The following is a 15,670-nucleotide window of genomic DNA, read 5'->3' on the forward strand; positions in this document are numbered from 1 at the left end:
TTATGTAATTAATAGCCATATCAGCTTAGAGTATTATCGCAAAGTATCAAAGCTTAACTCCGAATATTTTCGAAGATGAATATAGTAGCACCGGTTTGCACGAGTTTCGTAGGGTCAAGACGTAAAATTTAACGGGTGTTTAAAGATTTTAAAATCAGTGTAAATGATTGCAAAAGAAACTGATTAACTCGAGTAAACACTTTGTTGTAAAAGTTTAACTACACCTCCGAAATCAATAAATAAAAACAAATCAATCCACTTATTGTTAAAAATCGGGTGTTTTGTTGTTATAATGGTGGTTTTATTGCTTAACTTTGACCATTTTTTAGCTTTTTATGGTTCATGTATTGAATGGTCCATGCATGTCTACTAACTAGTGGTATCTCAGATGATTTTACAGTCAAAATATTCCGTCGAGAGAAATTTTGGGCAATCATTTCTAGAACTGTCATTTAGTATTATTCCTAGATCAAAACTATATCAAAATATACGCAAGAAACAACAACGTGTGAGGTTGTCCAAAAAAATCGTGGGTTCTGGGTTGAGTGGTCGCTTAATGAGTAGTTACCGCAATAGTGTACTAGCTTTGAAGTGTCTGCATAAATACACCTAGCTGAAAAGACCGATATTTTGAATACAACTCTCTTTAAATGCCCTTTATAATTAGTAATACGAGAATAACAAAAAATAAAAGTCTACGTAGACTTTTTCAAAGACCCCCCTCCCCCCTCGTAGACAAACGCAGACTTTCGCTAGACCCCCTCGTCCCCCCTATGAGTCTACGTGGTTTATGAACGGCCCCTTTCCGTCCCTGGAGCTCATGTAAGCGAACAGTACTTTAGTAACCTGTTCACTTGGTTTATCAGTGTTACTTTGCATGTTGCTTAGACCCATTTACCGAATATTTATGGGTGTTCAATCATGTGCTTACTGATATATAAAACCTATTTTAATCCACCTAGCGGTGCAATTGTGCCTTTCTCAATCATGAATCACGAGAATGTGTGCGTTGTTTATATTCATTAAAAGCTTTTAAATGCATATATTACATTTTATTATTGTACATCACATGAAAACTATATACAGGAAAATAAAATTATTCGAGTTCTAAAATTTTGAAGAAAAAAAACAGCCACGGTAATATTGAACTGAAAAAAGGTGCGAAATCGGCAGTCCCAAAAAGTCGATTTTTACAAAAAAAATTTTTTCGAGATAACATAAAATCTCGACGTTTCATGCATTTTAAAGATGTTTGGCATCAAAAATACGAATTCGATTTCTGAAATTTCGTGGGGTCCCCGCTTTGAAAAAAAAATTTGAGTTCCGGCTTATATGGGAATTTCATATGTGACCGGACGATTTAGTCTATATTTCCGGCCCTATATAAGCGATCCGTACGAAATTTTATAAACATCTGTGGAGATATTATAGCTATCATTTGGGACTAAGTTTGTGAAAATCGGCCCAACCATTTCCGGGAAACTGATGTGAGTTCGTAAATTTTGAAAGATGGCCGCTTTTCCCGGGCACTTCCGGAACCGTCTATGGTGGTCAATGTAGTGAACGAAAGTTTGGTTGGCCGTCGGTGACCTAGAACTGCAAATTTAAGTTGTTTGAGAGACATTTTAGCGAAATTTTTACCTTTTTTGCTTTCATCGGAGTATCGGTTTGAATCACAATTTGCTATGTGATCGCACGCCACAACCTGTAACTCCGGAACCGGAAGTCGGATCGGGATGAAATTAAATAGCCATTTACGGGGACGCAATACTTTTCATTTCATGCCAAGTTTAGTCGAATCGGTCTAGCCATCTCCGAGAAACCGATGTGACTGTTATTCTGAATTTAGATACTTCCGCCGGGGCTTCCGGAACCGAGGATGGTGGCCAATGTGGCCAAATAGACTTTGAATGGATGTTAGTGACCTAATACTACAAATCGAAGCAGTTGTGGTCATATTTTCGAAAAAAATTCACCTTTATGCATTCATTACAGAATTTATTAAAATCGACATTTTCTGCGTGTTCGTACTCATCACCCTGTAATTCCGGAACCGGAAGTCGGATCCATTAGAAATTCAATGGCAGCCTATGGGAACGTTGCACCTTTCATTTGAGACTAAGTTTGTCAAAATCGGTTCAGCCATCTCTGAGAAAAATGAGTGACATTTTTGGTCACATACACACACATACGCACATACACACACATACATACATACACACACATACATACATACACACATACATACACACAGACATTTGCCGAACTCGACGAACTGAATCGAATGGTATATGTCACTCGGCCCTCCGGGCCTCCGTTAAAAAGTCGGTTTTCAGAGCAATTGCAATACCTTTCTATTGAGAAAGGCAAAAATTTCACCTTTTTACATTCATCGCAGAATTCGTTAGAATCGAGATTTGCTGCGTGATCGTACGTATCATCCTGTAATTCAGGAACCAGAACTCGGATCCACACAAAATTCAACAGCAGCTGATGGACCTTCCATTTAAAATCAAGTTTGTCAAAATCGGTTCAGAAAATTCCGAGAAACCGATGTGGACAAATCAACAAATTTTGTTTTGTAACCATACTCTTCAACTCGTAATCCGGGACAAGATGTCGGTTGAAAATCAAATTCAATAGCAACCTATGGGAATAGTATACCTTTCATTTGAATCTTAGTTTGTAAAAATCGGTTCAGCCATCTCCAAAAAACCGATGTGGACATTTTGTTAACAAATCCGCACATACACACATACATACATACATACATACATACATACATACATACATACATACATACATACAAACACAAATACATACACACAGATATTTTGCGATTTCGGCGAACTGAGTCGAATGTTATATGAGACTCGGCCCTCCGGGCCTCGGTTAGAAAGTCGGTTTTTGGAGCAATTGCGTAACCTTTCTATATGAGAAAGGCAAAAGAATAGTATTTAATTAGCTTAATCAGCATGAGTTCAATGTTATCTTCATGTGATTATATTTTGAAATGTTGGTGGAATGGGTTTAAAAGTGAAGGGAATGGGGGGTTAGTAGAGTGGGAGTGGAGGATGCGTCAGAAATCCTTCATCTTATTTTGGTATACGGGGTGGATGAAGGAAATGCGGGCGTGAGGGTGGTCCAAGGGGACGGTAGTGATGAAGGAGGGAGATCTAAGGGCAAGGCGAGGGGCAGGGCGGAGGGGCTCTGATGCAATACTCAGCTGCATATTTTGCCTTCCATTTGAGACTTGGTTTGAGAAAATCGGTTCAGTCATCACCGAAGAACCGATGTGACTTTATTTGTGGAATATGCCCGGAATTCCGGACTTCCGGAATCGTCGATAGTGGACAATATATTCAAAGAATGTTTGATTGGCAATCAGTGATCTAGATCTGCGATTAGAAGTAATTTGGTGACCATTTCAATAGTTTTTAGCCTCTGAGGTATTACGATTGTACCGATTTATATGGGAAATTCCAGTGTATCCTTACTAACACCCCTGTAACTCCGGAAGCAAAAGTCAGAACCGAATGAAATTCAGCAGCAGTGAATGGTATTACTGTATCTTTCATTTGAAATCAAGTTTGTAAAAATCGGTAGAGAATTCGTTGGGGAATGGGTGTGATATTAGCTTAGGAACTTGACGGGTTCCCCGGGGGCGTCATGAACTGTCATAGGTGGCCAATGTGGTCAAAGCTGCTTTGATTGATCATTAGTGATCCAGACCCGCAAACTAGAGTAATGTTACATCAATTTTAATATGTTTTACATCATTTGAACATCATGGTGGTACCAGTTTATATGGGAATTTGCTGTGTGACCGCACTCTTCAATCCGTAACTCCGGAACCGGAAGTCGGATCAACTAAAAATTCAATAGCAGCTTATGGGAGCGTTATACCTTTCATATGAAACTAAGTTTGCGAAAATCGGTTCAGCCATCTCTGAGAAAATTGTGTGAGTTTAAATGACACACACATACACACACACATACACACACACAGACATTTGCCGACCTCGACGAACTGAATCGAATGGTGTATGACACTCGGCCCTCCGGGCCTCCGTTAAAAAACCGATTTTTACAGTGATTGCATAGCCTTTCTTTATATGAGAAAGGCAAAAAGGGGAGGGAGAGAAAATTTGATTTTAAAACTTTATGATTTATTTGCAAGTGCATCTACCAAGAACCGCTTTATTGTATTCAATAGTGAGATGGGATCTTTCTTTTATCTTCGAATAGATTAAAATGTAGAAAGTAACGTTAAATTTCACCATGAATTTTTCAATCCGTAGTAAAATTTTCAAAATAACTTTTAAACATCAGCAACAGTCCTTGCTTTGATACATCACATGGTAGTTAGTATCGACTTGTAATTTGCGCGACATTATATAAAGAAACTAACCCAGTGGTGAAAGAGTTCGGAACTATGTTTTATATTGATATAATTGAAAAAAATCTATTTGAAAGTACACCGCCTTAAACTGGATTTTCTCGAAATGTTTTTTCTCCTAAATAATTTTTACATGATTGCGATTGACAAAAAAATAGGTAACCGATCTTCTTCATTTTTCCGCAATTGTTCGTAATTAGGTATTCTCGTACTTTAGTGAATCTTTTTATTGCATAAGTTTTTATTTTGAGGATAATAATCTTTTGAAGCAAATTTCACACATCAAAACATTTAGGAAAAAGTTCCCTAATGCAGAAATTTTGATTGAAAATATCAAAATATTTATTCATTTAAGCGTTAAGGTACGGGGTATACTATTATACTAATAAGTTTTTTGAGTTTCAGAATTTTAGTTCATATGGTGGACTTTCATCGTGATCATAGGAAATCTGTTGAAAAATGAGGAAAAAGCCATAGCTCTACCAATTACCAATAAGTTTTATAAACCTACGCAATTAAATCTGTACCCTACCTTTGTTTTTTTACTACGAAAAATGTGCTATCAAAAAACTATACCTTAGATATAATAAAATCATTGCTTTATCAATCTTTATCACTTTTGAAATATGTCACCTTATTGGATTACGAAAAGCATCTTGCGTTTAAAATGAACACTCCGTGATCTCTTATGATTTTATCATGTTTTGAATAATAAGAAAATAATATTCTAGTACTGAAATGAATTTCAGTCTTCTCCAGATATCGATATACTTGAAATTGGGAGATTTTATCTATTGGAAACATGTTTTTCATTGCTGGTCTCAACGCAATAATATTTTTGTATCTCTAAAGATGGGATCAACGCCTTTTGTCAATGATTTTTTTTATCTTTGTGGCAATGGTACCCAAATTGCCAAGAGAAGATACCAGTATTCAAATATCTGCATTTTCTTAGATAGTCAAGCTATATGTCGCTCAAAACTGGGAGTGCATCCTTGCACTCCGACAATTGGCGGAGAAAAATCATGTCAATATATACTGGGTTCCAGGAAATTGTAGAGTTGCAGGGAATGAAAAAGCCGAGGAGTTAGCAAGAAGAGGGTCTTCCACTAATTTTATCGGACCAGAACAATTCTGTGGATTCCCATCGAGTGCCCTCAAAGTGGAGCTGAAGAAGTGGGAGATCACAGCTATAAACAACAATTGGGGTACCGTAACTGGACTGCGACAATTAAAGAAATTGATTTCACCTAACGATAAAAAAGCCTGGAGTTGCTTAGATTAAGGGGTAAGGGTTTCAGCGTGAAAAAACACCTTTTGCGAATTTTTTTAGAACTTTGCGTGAAGCGAATTGATCAAAACTTTTGTACACTATAATGTATCAATTAACGATCAATGGAATTCGTATAGATTGATATTCATCCCTTTACTTAATTCATAAGATAGATATAAGTAACAAAAGTGGCTTTTTAATTATCGAATACATGTGTTTAAGCGAACTGGTAACATGAACGAGCACCCTATTTGAGATAATATGTGAAACAAAGATGAAAACCAACGGTTCCAAATGGGTAGAGTTTAGATAAGAATATACTGAGAATGGGTTCACCACTCCATGTGTATAACTGATTTAACTCTCATCTCAATATAAGTAACGATAGAACAATAAATAACTGTAATTTATACAAAATAATGCGAAAAGATTACAGCAACATTGCACAGCAGTGAACAAAGTAGATGAAAAATTAAATCATTCCTCAAATTCACACGACTTGGAGACCATTCATAAATGACAAAACGCAAAATTGCCCAAAATTGACGCCCTCTCCCCCCGGAAGCATGTTCCAGTTCTGGGATACTATTTGTGAATTTCAATGGAGTGCTGTCAATATGTGTATCAAAATTCATGGAATTGCTTCAGTATGCTGTATCTCGTGGTTTTGGAACCATTTGGTGGTTTGACCCTGGAATCGACATTCCGGAGCAGGTTCCCGTGAGGCCGTGAGTCGTCATTCCGAGGTCAAATTGCCATATGGTCCCCGAACAATAAATAGCAGACTTCCGATACAATTTGAAGAGTTTTTATACTCCTATAGCTAGGACATACCCTAGTATTGGAACATTACTCCGGAAAATCCGAATTACCAATAACCAGGTCCATTCATCCGGTTCTATTTTACTGAATCAAAAAGTGAACGAGTTCCTCAATCCTAAACATCTAAAAGAGTCCAAATGGGTTCACAAGAAAGCCATAGTTATGAGCATTTCAATTTGTGTGTACCCGGGTACTCTCGTCGGCCTGTTGAAGGAGTTTTTTGTTGGACACATACCGGTTAAGAAAATAATCTTAGATTATTTTCAATTCCCTAAACAATCAAATTAAGCATCGCCAACAAAAAATGAATAATAGCTGGCCATTCCCCCACACTATTTTGGCACACTTCCTCTTTCTATATCGCCCAATACATTCCCTACCAGCTGTCGGGAGAAAAATCTTATGACATCACGGTTATGGATGGCAAAACAGTTCAGATATGCGGCTGTCACAACATCTCGACCTCGTAACATTCCCGAAGCACCTGACTTTACCCTCTGAGCACATTACTGTACATCGCCACTCAGAAACAGCCAAATCTTCGGCTTCTGTACATGAGTGCTGCGAAATGACTGAACCCTAATTCGCTTGCGTGTCATACCTCTCACGCTAACACACAGCACTCATTCAGACACTGAACGGCTACAGCAGTGCTCGGCAGCTGGGCTCGCCGCTGGCTGCGACTGTGTTCTCTTAGGTGCCAGTCGAAATAAATGTTAGCAGTTCGCAAGCCTGATCCGGACCAGGCCCTTTCAAAGGATCAACGCTGGACAGAGCGCTCGCTACATCAGAATCATTTACGTTAGGAAGAGGAAGGTTGATATTATGTGTTGGCAATGTTTCAAGGTACTGTTGCGATGGACAGACAGGAGAGCTGGTAAATACATCTCGGAAGTGATCTACAAAAAGTTCGCCGACTCCGGCAGCGGACTGTGAAATTTTGTCTCGAAGATAGACATTTTCTGGTACACCCCCGAAACGTTTTCTTCTGTTTATAAATCTCCAGAATGTCGAAGGATTATTTCGAAGGCTGCGCTGAACTTGGTTCAGATATTCACCGAATGCACTGTTCCGGGCTGTTTCATATTGCAGTTCAGTTTCACGAAGAATAGTTTTGTTGTCGTCGATCCTATGATGTAAATATCGCTTTCGTTGTTTCCGCTCAGCATTCCACCACGGAAATTTATATTCTGCTTTTCTGCTGACACGTTTTTTAGGAACATTACGGCGAAGAATCTCATATATGGCATCATAGAACGCCACAACTGCCTGATCTAAGTCATTTCCAACCAGCATCTCACGCCAATTGAGTGCACCAATGGCCATTGAGACTTCATCGAAGTTGCACCGAGAAAAGTCAAAGTTGAAGTCGTCGTTAATTGTATCAAAAGCTTCACCGTCATCAGAACGCATATCAAATCTTAAAACGAAGGGTTTATGGTGAGGGTCAACGTTCAGTATAGATGTGGGAGGCTCAATCAGTTCGAACACGTCCGTGTCATTAACGAAAACTAAATCGAGGGTCCGTCATTCACGTTGCTAACAAAGCAGATTTGATACAAGCCACCAAAGTTTCTGTGATGGTCGTCTCTTGTTTCGTGGTTGCATTTTCAGGAAGGTAGCACTAATAATCGTCATCAAAAATCCACCGAAGATTAGGAAGATTATAATCACCTACAACAAGTACATTGTCGCGCATATTACATTTGTCCAGTATGCTTTGGACTGCAGAGGAGTGAGCGTTGTACAAATCAGGATCACTGTTCGGCCTTAGATAAATGCAACAAATATATAACGATGGACTTGGCAGTAAAACGCGTACGACCACGTGCTCCAAACATTCACATCCAGGCATTTTTAGTATAGTCCCAGTTAGATGTTTCTTTTTCGCTATGAGAACATCACCTCCGCGACGTAGATGACTGGTAGAAGAGTTGCGATCGCATCGGTAGATTGTGTAGTTTGTCGTTAGCTCAGTGTTTAATATATCGTTACCTAACCGATAATGTTTCGGTGAGAACGATAATGTCGTAGTCGCAGGAAGTGAGCGAAAGCAAGAAAGCCTACGTTTTTGTTCTCATTTCACGAACGTTCTGGTAGTAGACGGACAGGAAATCAGGTGTTGTACGCAACGGCATGTTATGAACCAAGAGGTTTTCAAAAAGCGAACTGTCATGTAAAGCAAAATACTCGCCTGAGAAGGGAGTTAAATGCGCGATATGTATCTAAGTATGGTTACCTCGTTTTATGCTATAAAGTTTCAGGCACTAACTTCCGTGAATGCATTTATTTGTATTGATGTGAATTTTGGGATAAAACGAAAATTTCAACGAATTAATGCTCCATTTTTCAAAATGTAGCTTTCCAGAATAAACCTAAGTGATATAAATTCATTGTAGGGGAGACTGAGGAGACTTGATCCCCGGGGAGACTTGATCCCATCATTGTAAAGGCGGATCAGAATACATTAATCGAATATACTAGAAAGTTGCGTAGTTTTATCTTATCATAAATTTCACTAACACAGAAAAACATAAATTTGACTTGTGTAACCGAATTTTTACCGATTTGAAATAAAATCTCAGAAGAACTGAAGAAGATTTATTTTCTAAATTTTCAAACTTTTTCAAATTGATAAAATCACCCACTACATACTCTACTTTTGCATACAGAATTACAGGATAATGTCAATTATAAGAATACGTTATAATTGAGTTGATTTTTTTACTTAACTATATTTTTACTAAAGTCTGCTGAAATAGATGCTATGGGTTCACTTGATCCCTTGAAATTCGTGGAGATTTGATCCCTTTTGCCATACTTCATACAACCCACTGAAAATAATCAAATTCACACCAGAACAAACATATAGCTAGATGGTACTTTTAATAAACTTACTCCAACTTAACCAATACACAAGGTTGCGAAAGAAAAATATTTTTAGATTGTTGGATAAAAACAATGTACAGCCAAATGTAAATGGAAGAACAGTGAAAGTGCTAGCCGATTTATAGATGTAATCAGACCTCGTGAAACTTAGCTGAAGACACCTAATCACGAAAACATCAACGAGAGCTAAAATACTTCTGTTCATTATTTTTCAGTTTAGGACCAAGGTGCGGCGTCTTACCCGCACATGCGGCATCTCCCCCGAATTGACCTACGTTTTTAAAATGCTCGTGGAAATTTGATGGATTTTTTTTTCATGACAAAAATCATTGTAGTGTATTTTAGATACCTGTCGTAATCGATAAATATGTATTGTATACAGGTATATCTCAATAGTACGTACCCTCGTTAGTACGTACATTACACCTACCAACAATTTTTTTTTTCGTTTGATTTTGTAAACTTCAACAAAATGCGACACATTTTATAGAAGTTTCACGGGTGCCATGTTACTTCTGCCTACTTTAGAGAGGTTTTCTGCAAACTCCAGCAAAGTATTCCAAAGTTTAAGTAAACCATAAATGCATCATGAAATTCTACCTAGTATGAAAAGAATCCTACGAGCTTTAGGGACGTCCTACAAGTATCTTGAAAGTCTTATAAATTTTTAGGAGCTTGCTAACTTACAAGGAAATCTTTAGAACTTCAGACAATTTGTACGATATTCCTATCATTTACAGTTTTTTTGTCAACTTCAGAGAATCTCAATGAGCTTTTAGGATGACAATTCGCCGGTTATATAAAAATTAGGAAATTACTTCAAACTTCAGAGAATTTTCATGCACTCAAACATTTTACATAAACAGCAGAGTGTTCACGATATTCACTCATCTTTTACCAAATTCGGGGTAAATCTGCCAACTTCAAAAAATTATACGATCTTGATCGAAATCTTTAGAACTTCTGGAAAGTTTACGAAATTTCAAGAGTATTTAAATGATTTATGGAAAAAAAATTCCAACAGTGTTTTCAAGTTTTACAATATCACTTCAAACAAATAAATTACAACGAACCTCAAGTAAATTTCTGAAACTCACAGTTGACATCACAAAATTAGGAAAGTTTGACCAAAAACTTTTGCATGCTTTATGTACGGTATGTCTCACAAGTATCAGAAAAGTATTACTAACTTCGAAGTAACCGGTAAAATTCAAAGAAAATTTTCTGAAGATCAAAAATGATTTCAATAACTTTTAAGATCTACACGATTTTTGCTAATTGATTTTCAAATATTATGCACATAAAATGTGAGAGCTCAATTTATTACATTCTAGGAGATACTAAGTTTTGAATGGAATGGGTGAGATTCGGATCAAGTACGCCTAGCGAATTTGATGGAGACTCATATGACTTACAGATCTGGACAAACGCAGCTAAACGAGCCTTTTTTCTTCTATACTTTTTTGTGAAACTTGCGCGAGCAATTAAAGGAAGTATTCAACATATTGGCGTGGTTCAAGGATTAAGGTATGACAGGGAACTATGATTAATATATCTTTAAGCTCATATGTTGTCATACAATATATTTAAAATTTAATCGCCTTTGCAAATATATTTAAATATCCATTTTGCGACCAAAATAATAAAGGAATAGAAAAACAATATATAATCCTGTTCGGAGAAGAATTGTTAACCCTTGTGAAGGCAAGCTAAAATCGCGCTCGCGTAAATTCAAAGAATTTATCAATAACTCTTGAATATCCTACAATATTCAGAGGCATCTTATTCCTTTCGGTTTTTTATTACAAATTCAGAATATTTTATGCGAAATTCAGAAAAATCGTACGTAGTCAAGGAACTGAATAAGTCCGAGGAAATGCTTTTACATGCCATTTTAAACCATTCTGGCTGTAGCAAACCGTTCTTCTAAAATTAAGTACACAGTGATTGAACATTTTATCACTAATATGGGGATTAATTTAGTGACAAATCTTATTTTAGGAACATTACGGCGAAGAATCTCATATATGGCATCATAGAACGCCACAACTGCCTGATCTAAGTCATTTCCAACCAGCATCTCACGCCAATTGAGTGCACCAATGGCCATTGAGACTTCATCGAAGTTGCATCGAGAAAAGTCAAAGTTGAAGTCGTCGTTAATTGTATCAAAAGCTTCACCGTCATCAGAACGCATATCAAATCTTAAAACGAAGGGTTTATGGTGAGGGTCAACGTTCAGTATAGATGTGGGAGGCTCAATAAATTTCTGAAACTCACAGTTGACATCACAAAATTAGGAAAGTTTGACCAAAAACTTTTGCATGCTTTATGTACGGTATGTCTCACAAGTATCAGAAAAGTATTACTAACTTCGAAGTAACCGGTAAAATTCAAAGAAAATTTTCTGAAGATCAAAAATGATTTCAATAACTTTTAAGATCTACACGATTTTTGCTAATTGATTTTCAAATATTATGCACATAAAATGTGAGAGCTCAATTTATTACATTCTAGGAGATACTAAGTTTTGAATGGAATGGGTGAGATTCGGATCAAGTACGCCTAGCGAATTTGATGGAGACTCATATGACTTACAGATCTGGACAAACGCAGCTAAACGAGCCTTTTTTCTTCTATACTTTTTTGTGAAACTTGCGCGAGCAATTAAAGGAAGTATTCAACATATTGGCGTGGTTCAAGGATTAAGGTATGACAGGGAACTATGCTTAATATATCTTTAAGCTCATATGTTGTCATACAATATATTTAAAATTTAATCGCCTTTGCAAATATATTTAAATATCCATTTTGCGACCAAAATAATAAAGGAATAGAAAAACAATATATAATCCTGTTCGGAGAAGAATTGTTAACCCTTGTGAAGGCAAGCTAAAATCGCGCTCGCGTAAATTCAAAGAATTTATCAATAACTCTTGAATATCCTACAATATTCAGAGGCATCTTATTCCTTTCGGTTTTTTATTACAAATTCAGAATATTTTATGCGAAATTCAGAAAAATCGTACGTAGTCAAGGAACTGAATAAGTCCGAGGAAATGCTTTTACATGCCATTTTAAACCATTCTGGCTGTAGCAAACCGTTCTTCTAAAATTAAGTACACAGTGATTGAACATTTTATCACTAATATGGGGATTAATTTAGTGACAAATCTTATTTTTGTAAGTTTTCATTCAATATTAAACATAAAAAGTAATATTTTGAAATTTATTTTTGTGATTCGATAGTACGTACGTTTCGATAGTACGTACACTAAACGAAGCGCCGCAGGTGTACGTACTATCGAGGTATACTTGTATTACGCAGGATCAGAGTTAAAAATATTCAAATTCATTGAATAAAAATTGATCATATTCAGCCTCATTCATTTTCAATACTCAGTAACGCAGCTGAAAACGTCAAACGAACAAACCGCCCATTCATCCATGCATATTTTCATTCGTCTCCGATTATTACACGAAGCGACCGTGCAGCAACGAATCAAACGCATCAAAGTAGGCGCTGGCACAATGTAAGCGATGATAATTGTTGTTTCTTATGCTTTACCGGCATTTTAAAACATTTTCCTTGATAATTAGTGAAATGAATATATTGTACGATATTCAACTGAAAGAATGACATGGATATTTGAATGAATATTTTTTCTATTCAGTGCGAGTCGCATCATGTTCATTTTCAGCCGTCAAAAAAGGGCTTCGAATATTTCTAACTCTGCGCAGGATTGATTTTTGAATATGTGCGTCATCTCTCCCGATATTAACCTAAACCTTTTTTCTACTTTCAGCATCTCCTCGATTGTTTCCTTTCTACCCACCTCATTACAGTTACCTGCTACCTCCCTGTGGTTCTAAGCGTAAAGGTGGTCAAGTTCGCTTCACACCTCAGCAAACACAAAGCCTTGAACGGAGATTTTCCAACCATAAATATCTTTCACCCGAAGATCGTAGGCACCTCGCAGTACAGCTGAAGCTAAGTGACAGACAGGTACTGATACACATAAAAACTGAACCAGATTTACAATTTATTTTCGTTCTGCTAATAGGTCAAAACGTGGTTCCAAAACCGCCGCGCCAAATGGAGACGTGCCAATAATGGAGGTCATACGTCGGATTCGCCAGTTGATCTAGGAGCTGATGCCAACAAAAACGAAAATCATACGTCGGTTACATTCTCTGCTGGGGCAGCAGTGGATCCCATGAAGAAATACTCAAATGATTATCGTACAACCTCGAATAGCAAACCCGCAGACTCGTATGATCGCAGTTCTGGAAATTACTCGGATCTTGAGAGTTCCAGTGATGCCGAAGATAGCAGTTACGAAGATGGAGGAACCTCTCCAATCAATGTTATTTGAATAAGTGTTTATCGATAAGGCAACGATAAATAAATTATTTCACGTGACACACTCAGACACAGTGTCGTCTTATTCCATCAAATGCTGTCACGTATAACGCAGGACTCCGCAATGTCTAACCATTTAGCGAACCGATCTTTGGTCAGCAATAATCAATTGATAAGCTGGGACCCATATACTGCAATACGCCATATGTGTACTATTCACCTTCTCACCCATTCTCTGCACCTTCCTTCAAACATCATCAAGCAATTAATCACAGCAATTGCTCATACCTTGGAACACCGTTTATTCATTATTTTGTCACAGTGATAACGCAAAATTTACCCTATTAAATAGTCATTCATTCTCATTTTGATAGATTTTGAAACCAACCGATATCGGGCGAGCTACATGACATTCCACCCATTCTTAATTGATCATCCAATATTGATATAGCGCTGTTTTCAGGTGCCCATATCTCGCAGCTTATTGAGGTGTATCGGTTTATTTCGTTAGTGTCAGGTCCATCAACGAGCTGAAAAGGAAGTTATTCTAACGTCTAAAAGGACGCACCCCGTTGACTTGTGAATGTTATCCGTAGGTAACTAAGCTACTGTGGCCTTTTCAAATCGAATTCATTTAAATATTCTATCAAATTTAGTGCTCTTATACTGCAAATATCCATCCATTATATACCAAACGATGTACAGGTTTCGGCACTCGAAGTGTAATCAATTTTAAAGGTCATAACTTCGGTTTAAGATGTGATTTGTCGGAATTTTCGCCCACTCACGGCTTTCTTCAGCATCTCGAGGCTGGTGTAGTTTTAACTTCGGACCTTGTTCTCCATAATGGCCCAAATTAGTTCATAAGATTCGTGTCTGGTAAATAAGAATGCCTCTACGTGGTCGTAATGAAGTTCGGATTATTGGTTTTCAGCCATTCTTGGTTCATTCGCACTTTGTGAGATGGTGGTGAGTCTTGTTACATGATGTCTATTCCCTGGGAAACAGGGAAAAACATAGAATACCAGGAATTCTCAGGGAATCAAATTTTACCTGGAAAACCTGCAATCCTCAGGGAATTTCGAAAGTTGACCATGATAATAGAATTGTATCAATTGTCATGAGCAACGTCGTTCTTAACAGACTTTAACCCTTCAATACCATCGAAATTTTTCTGGAGTATTAACTAATCTGTGCTAAATTTGAATAGAATAGAATAATTATTTCGAAAAACGAGAAAATGTATATTTACAGATTCATACATTCCTTCAATCCGCTATCACTTCGCTTCACTTATATGGACTACTACGAATTACGCATATTTACAAGACCTTTATTTGGGCCTTCTTCCCTTATATAAATCATTCAATTGAATTGTAATAGTGGTTTTCCCTTAATTTTTTAAAACAGATAGCGGGAGAGATGAACTCATAACAAGTATCCAACCGACCGAATCAAATAAAAATTTATCAAAGTGGAAAAAGATTGCAACAACCAAATGCAATTTTAGTGTGCATTTTAAAAAAATATTCGTTAGTTTTCCAGTTCATTCTGAATCTTTTGACATCAGTTAGATTTTCCACTGATTTCAAAAAAATAAAAAAACCACCCACATAAATGAAAACTGATATTTACAAGTCTCATTTATGTTGGGTTGTATAGTGAAATAAATCGAAATGTTTCGTGTGTTCACCAATTTGAATCGAAATCATAAAAATTTGGTCTTGGTCTACCTGGGAGTTTTCTTCTTGTTTATTTACGATACTTTACATCATCGTGTTGTTGTTTTTCGTTGACGTATTTCCTGCAATATTGTACCAAGTGCCGTACATGTGGTACCCCACAGTAGTTACACTTCAGTGGTGGTTCTTTTTTCAACAGAATGGTTTTACATTCGCGTGTGGCTAATCCTTAGCCGTGTCGG

At 37.0% G+C, this 15,670-nt stretch overlaps 1 protein-coding gene across 1 annotated transcript in view; it reads left to right on the forward strand.

Annotated features, from left to right (window-relative positions):
• LOC131677951 (hematopoietically-expressed homeobox protein Hhex) overlaps nt 1-13,796 on the forward strand; it is a 79,504-nt gene extending 65,708 nt beyond the window's left edge. Inside the window, exons 2-3 of the mRNA XM_058958054.1 lie at nt 13,190-13,389; nt 13,448-13,796. Of these exons, the coding sequence (XP_058814037.1) occupies nt 13,190-13,389; nt 13,448-13,759 (512 nt within the window). The 3' untranslated portion in view covers nt 13,760-13,796. The remainder of the gene's footprint in view (nt 1-13,189; nt 13,390-13,447) is intronic.
• Nucleotides 13,797-15,670: the final 1,874 nt, after the last annotated feature.

This window comes from Topomyia yanbarensis, chromosome 1, assembly GCF_030247195.1.
Source record: "Topomyia yanbarensis strain Yona2022 chromosome 1, ASM3024719v1, whole genome shotgun sequence".
NCBI lineage: Eukaryota > Metazoa > Arthropoda > Insecta > Diptera > Culicidae > Topomyia > Topomyia yanbarensis.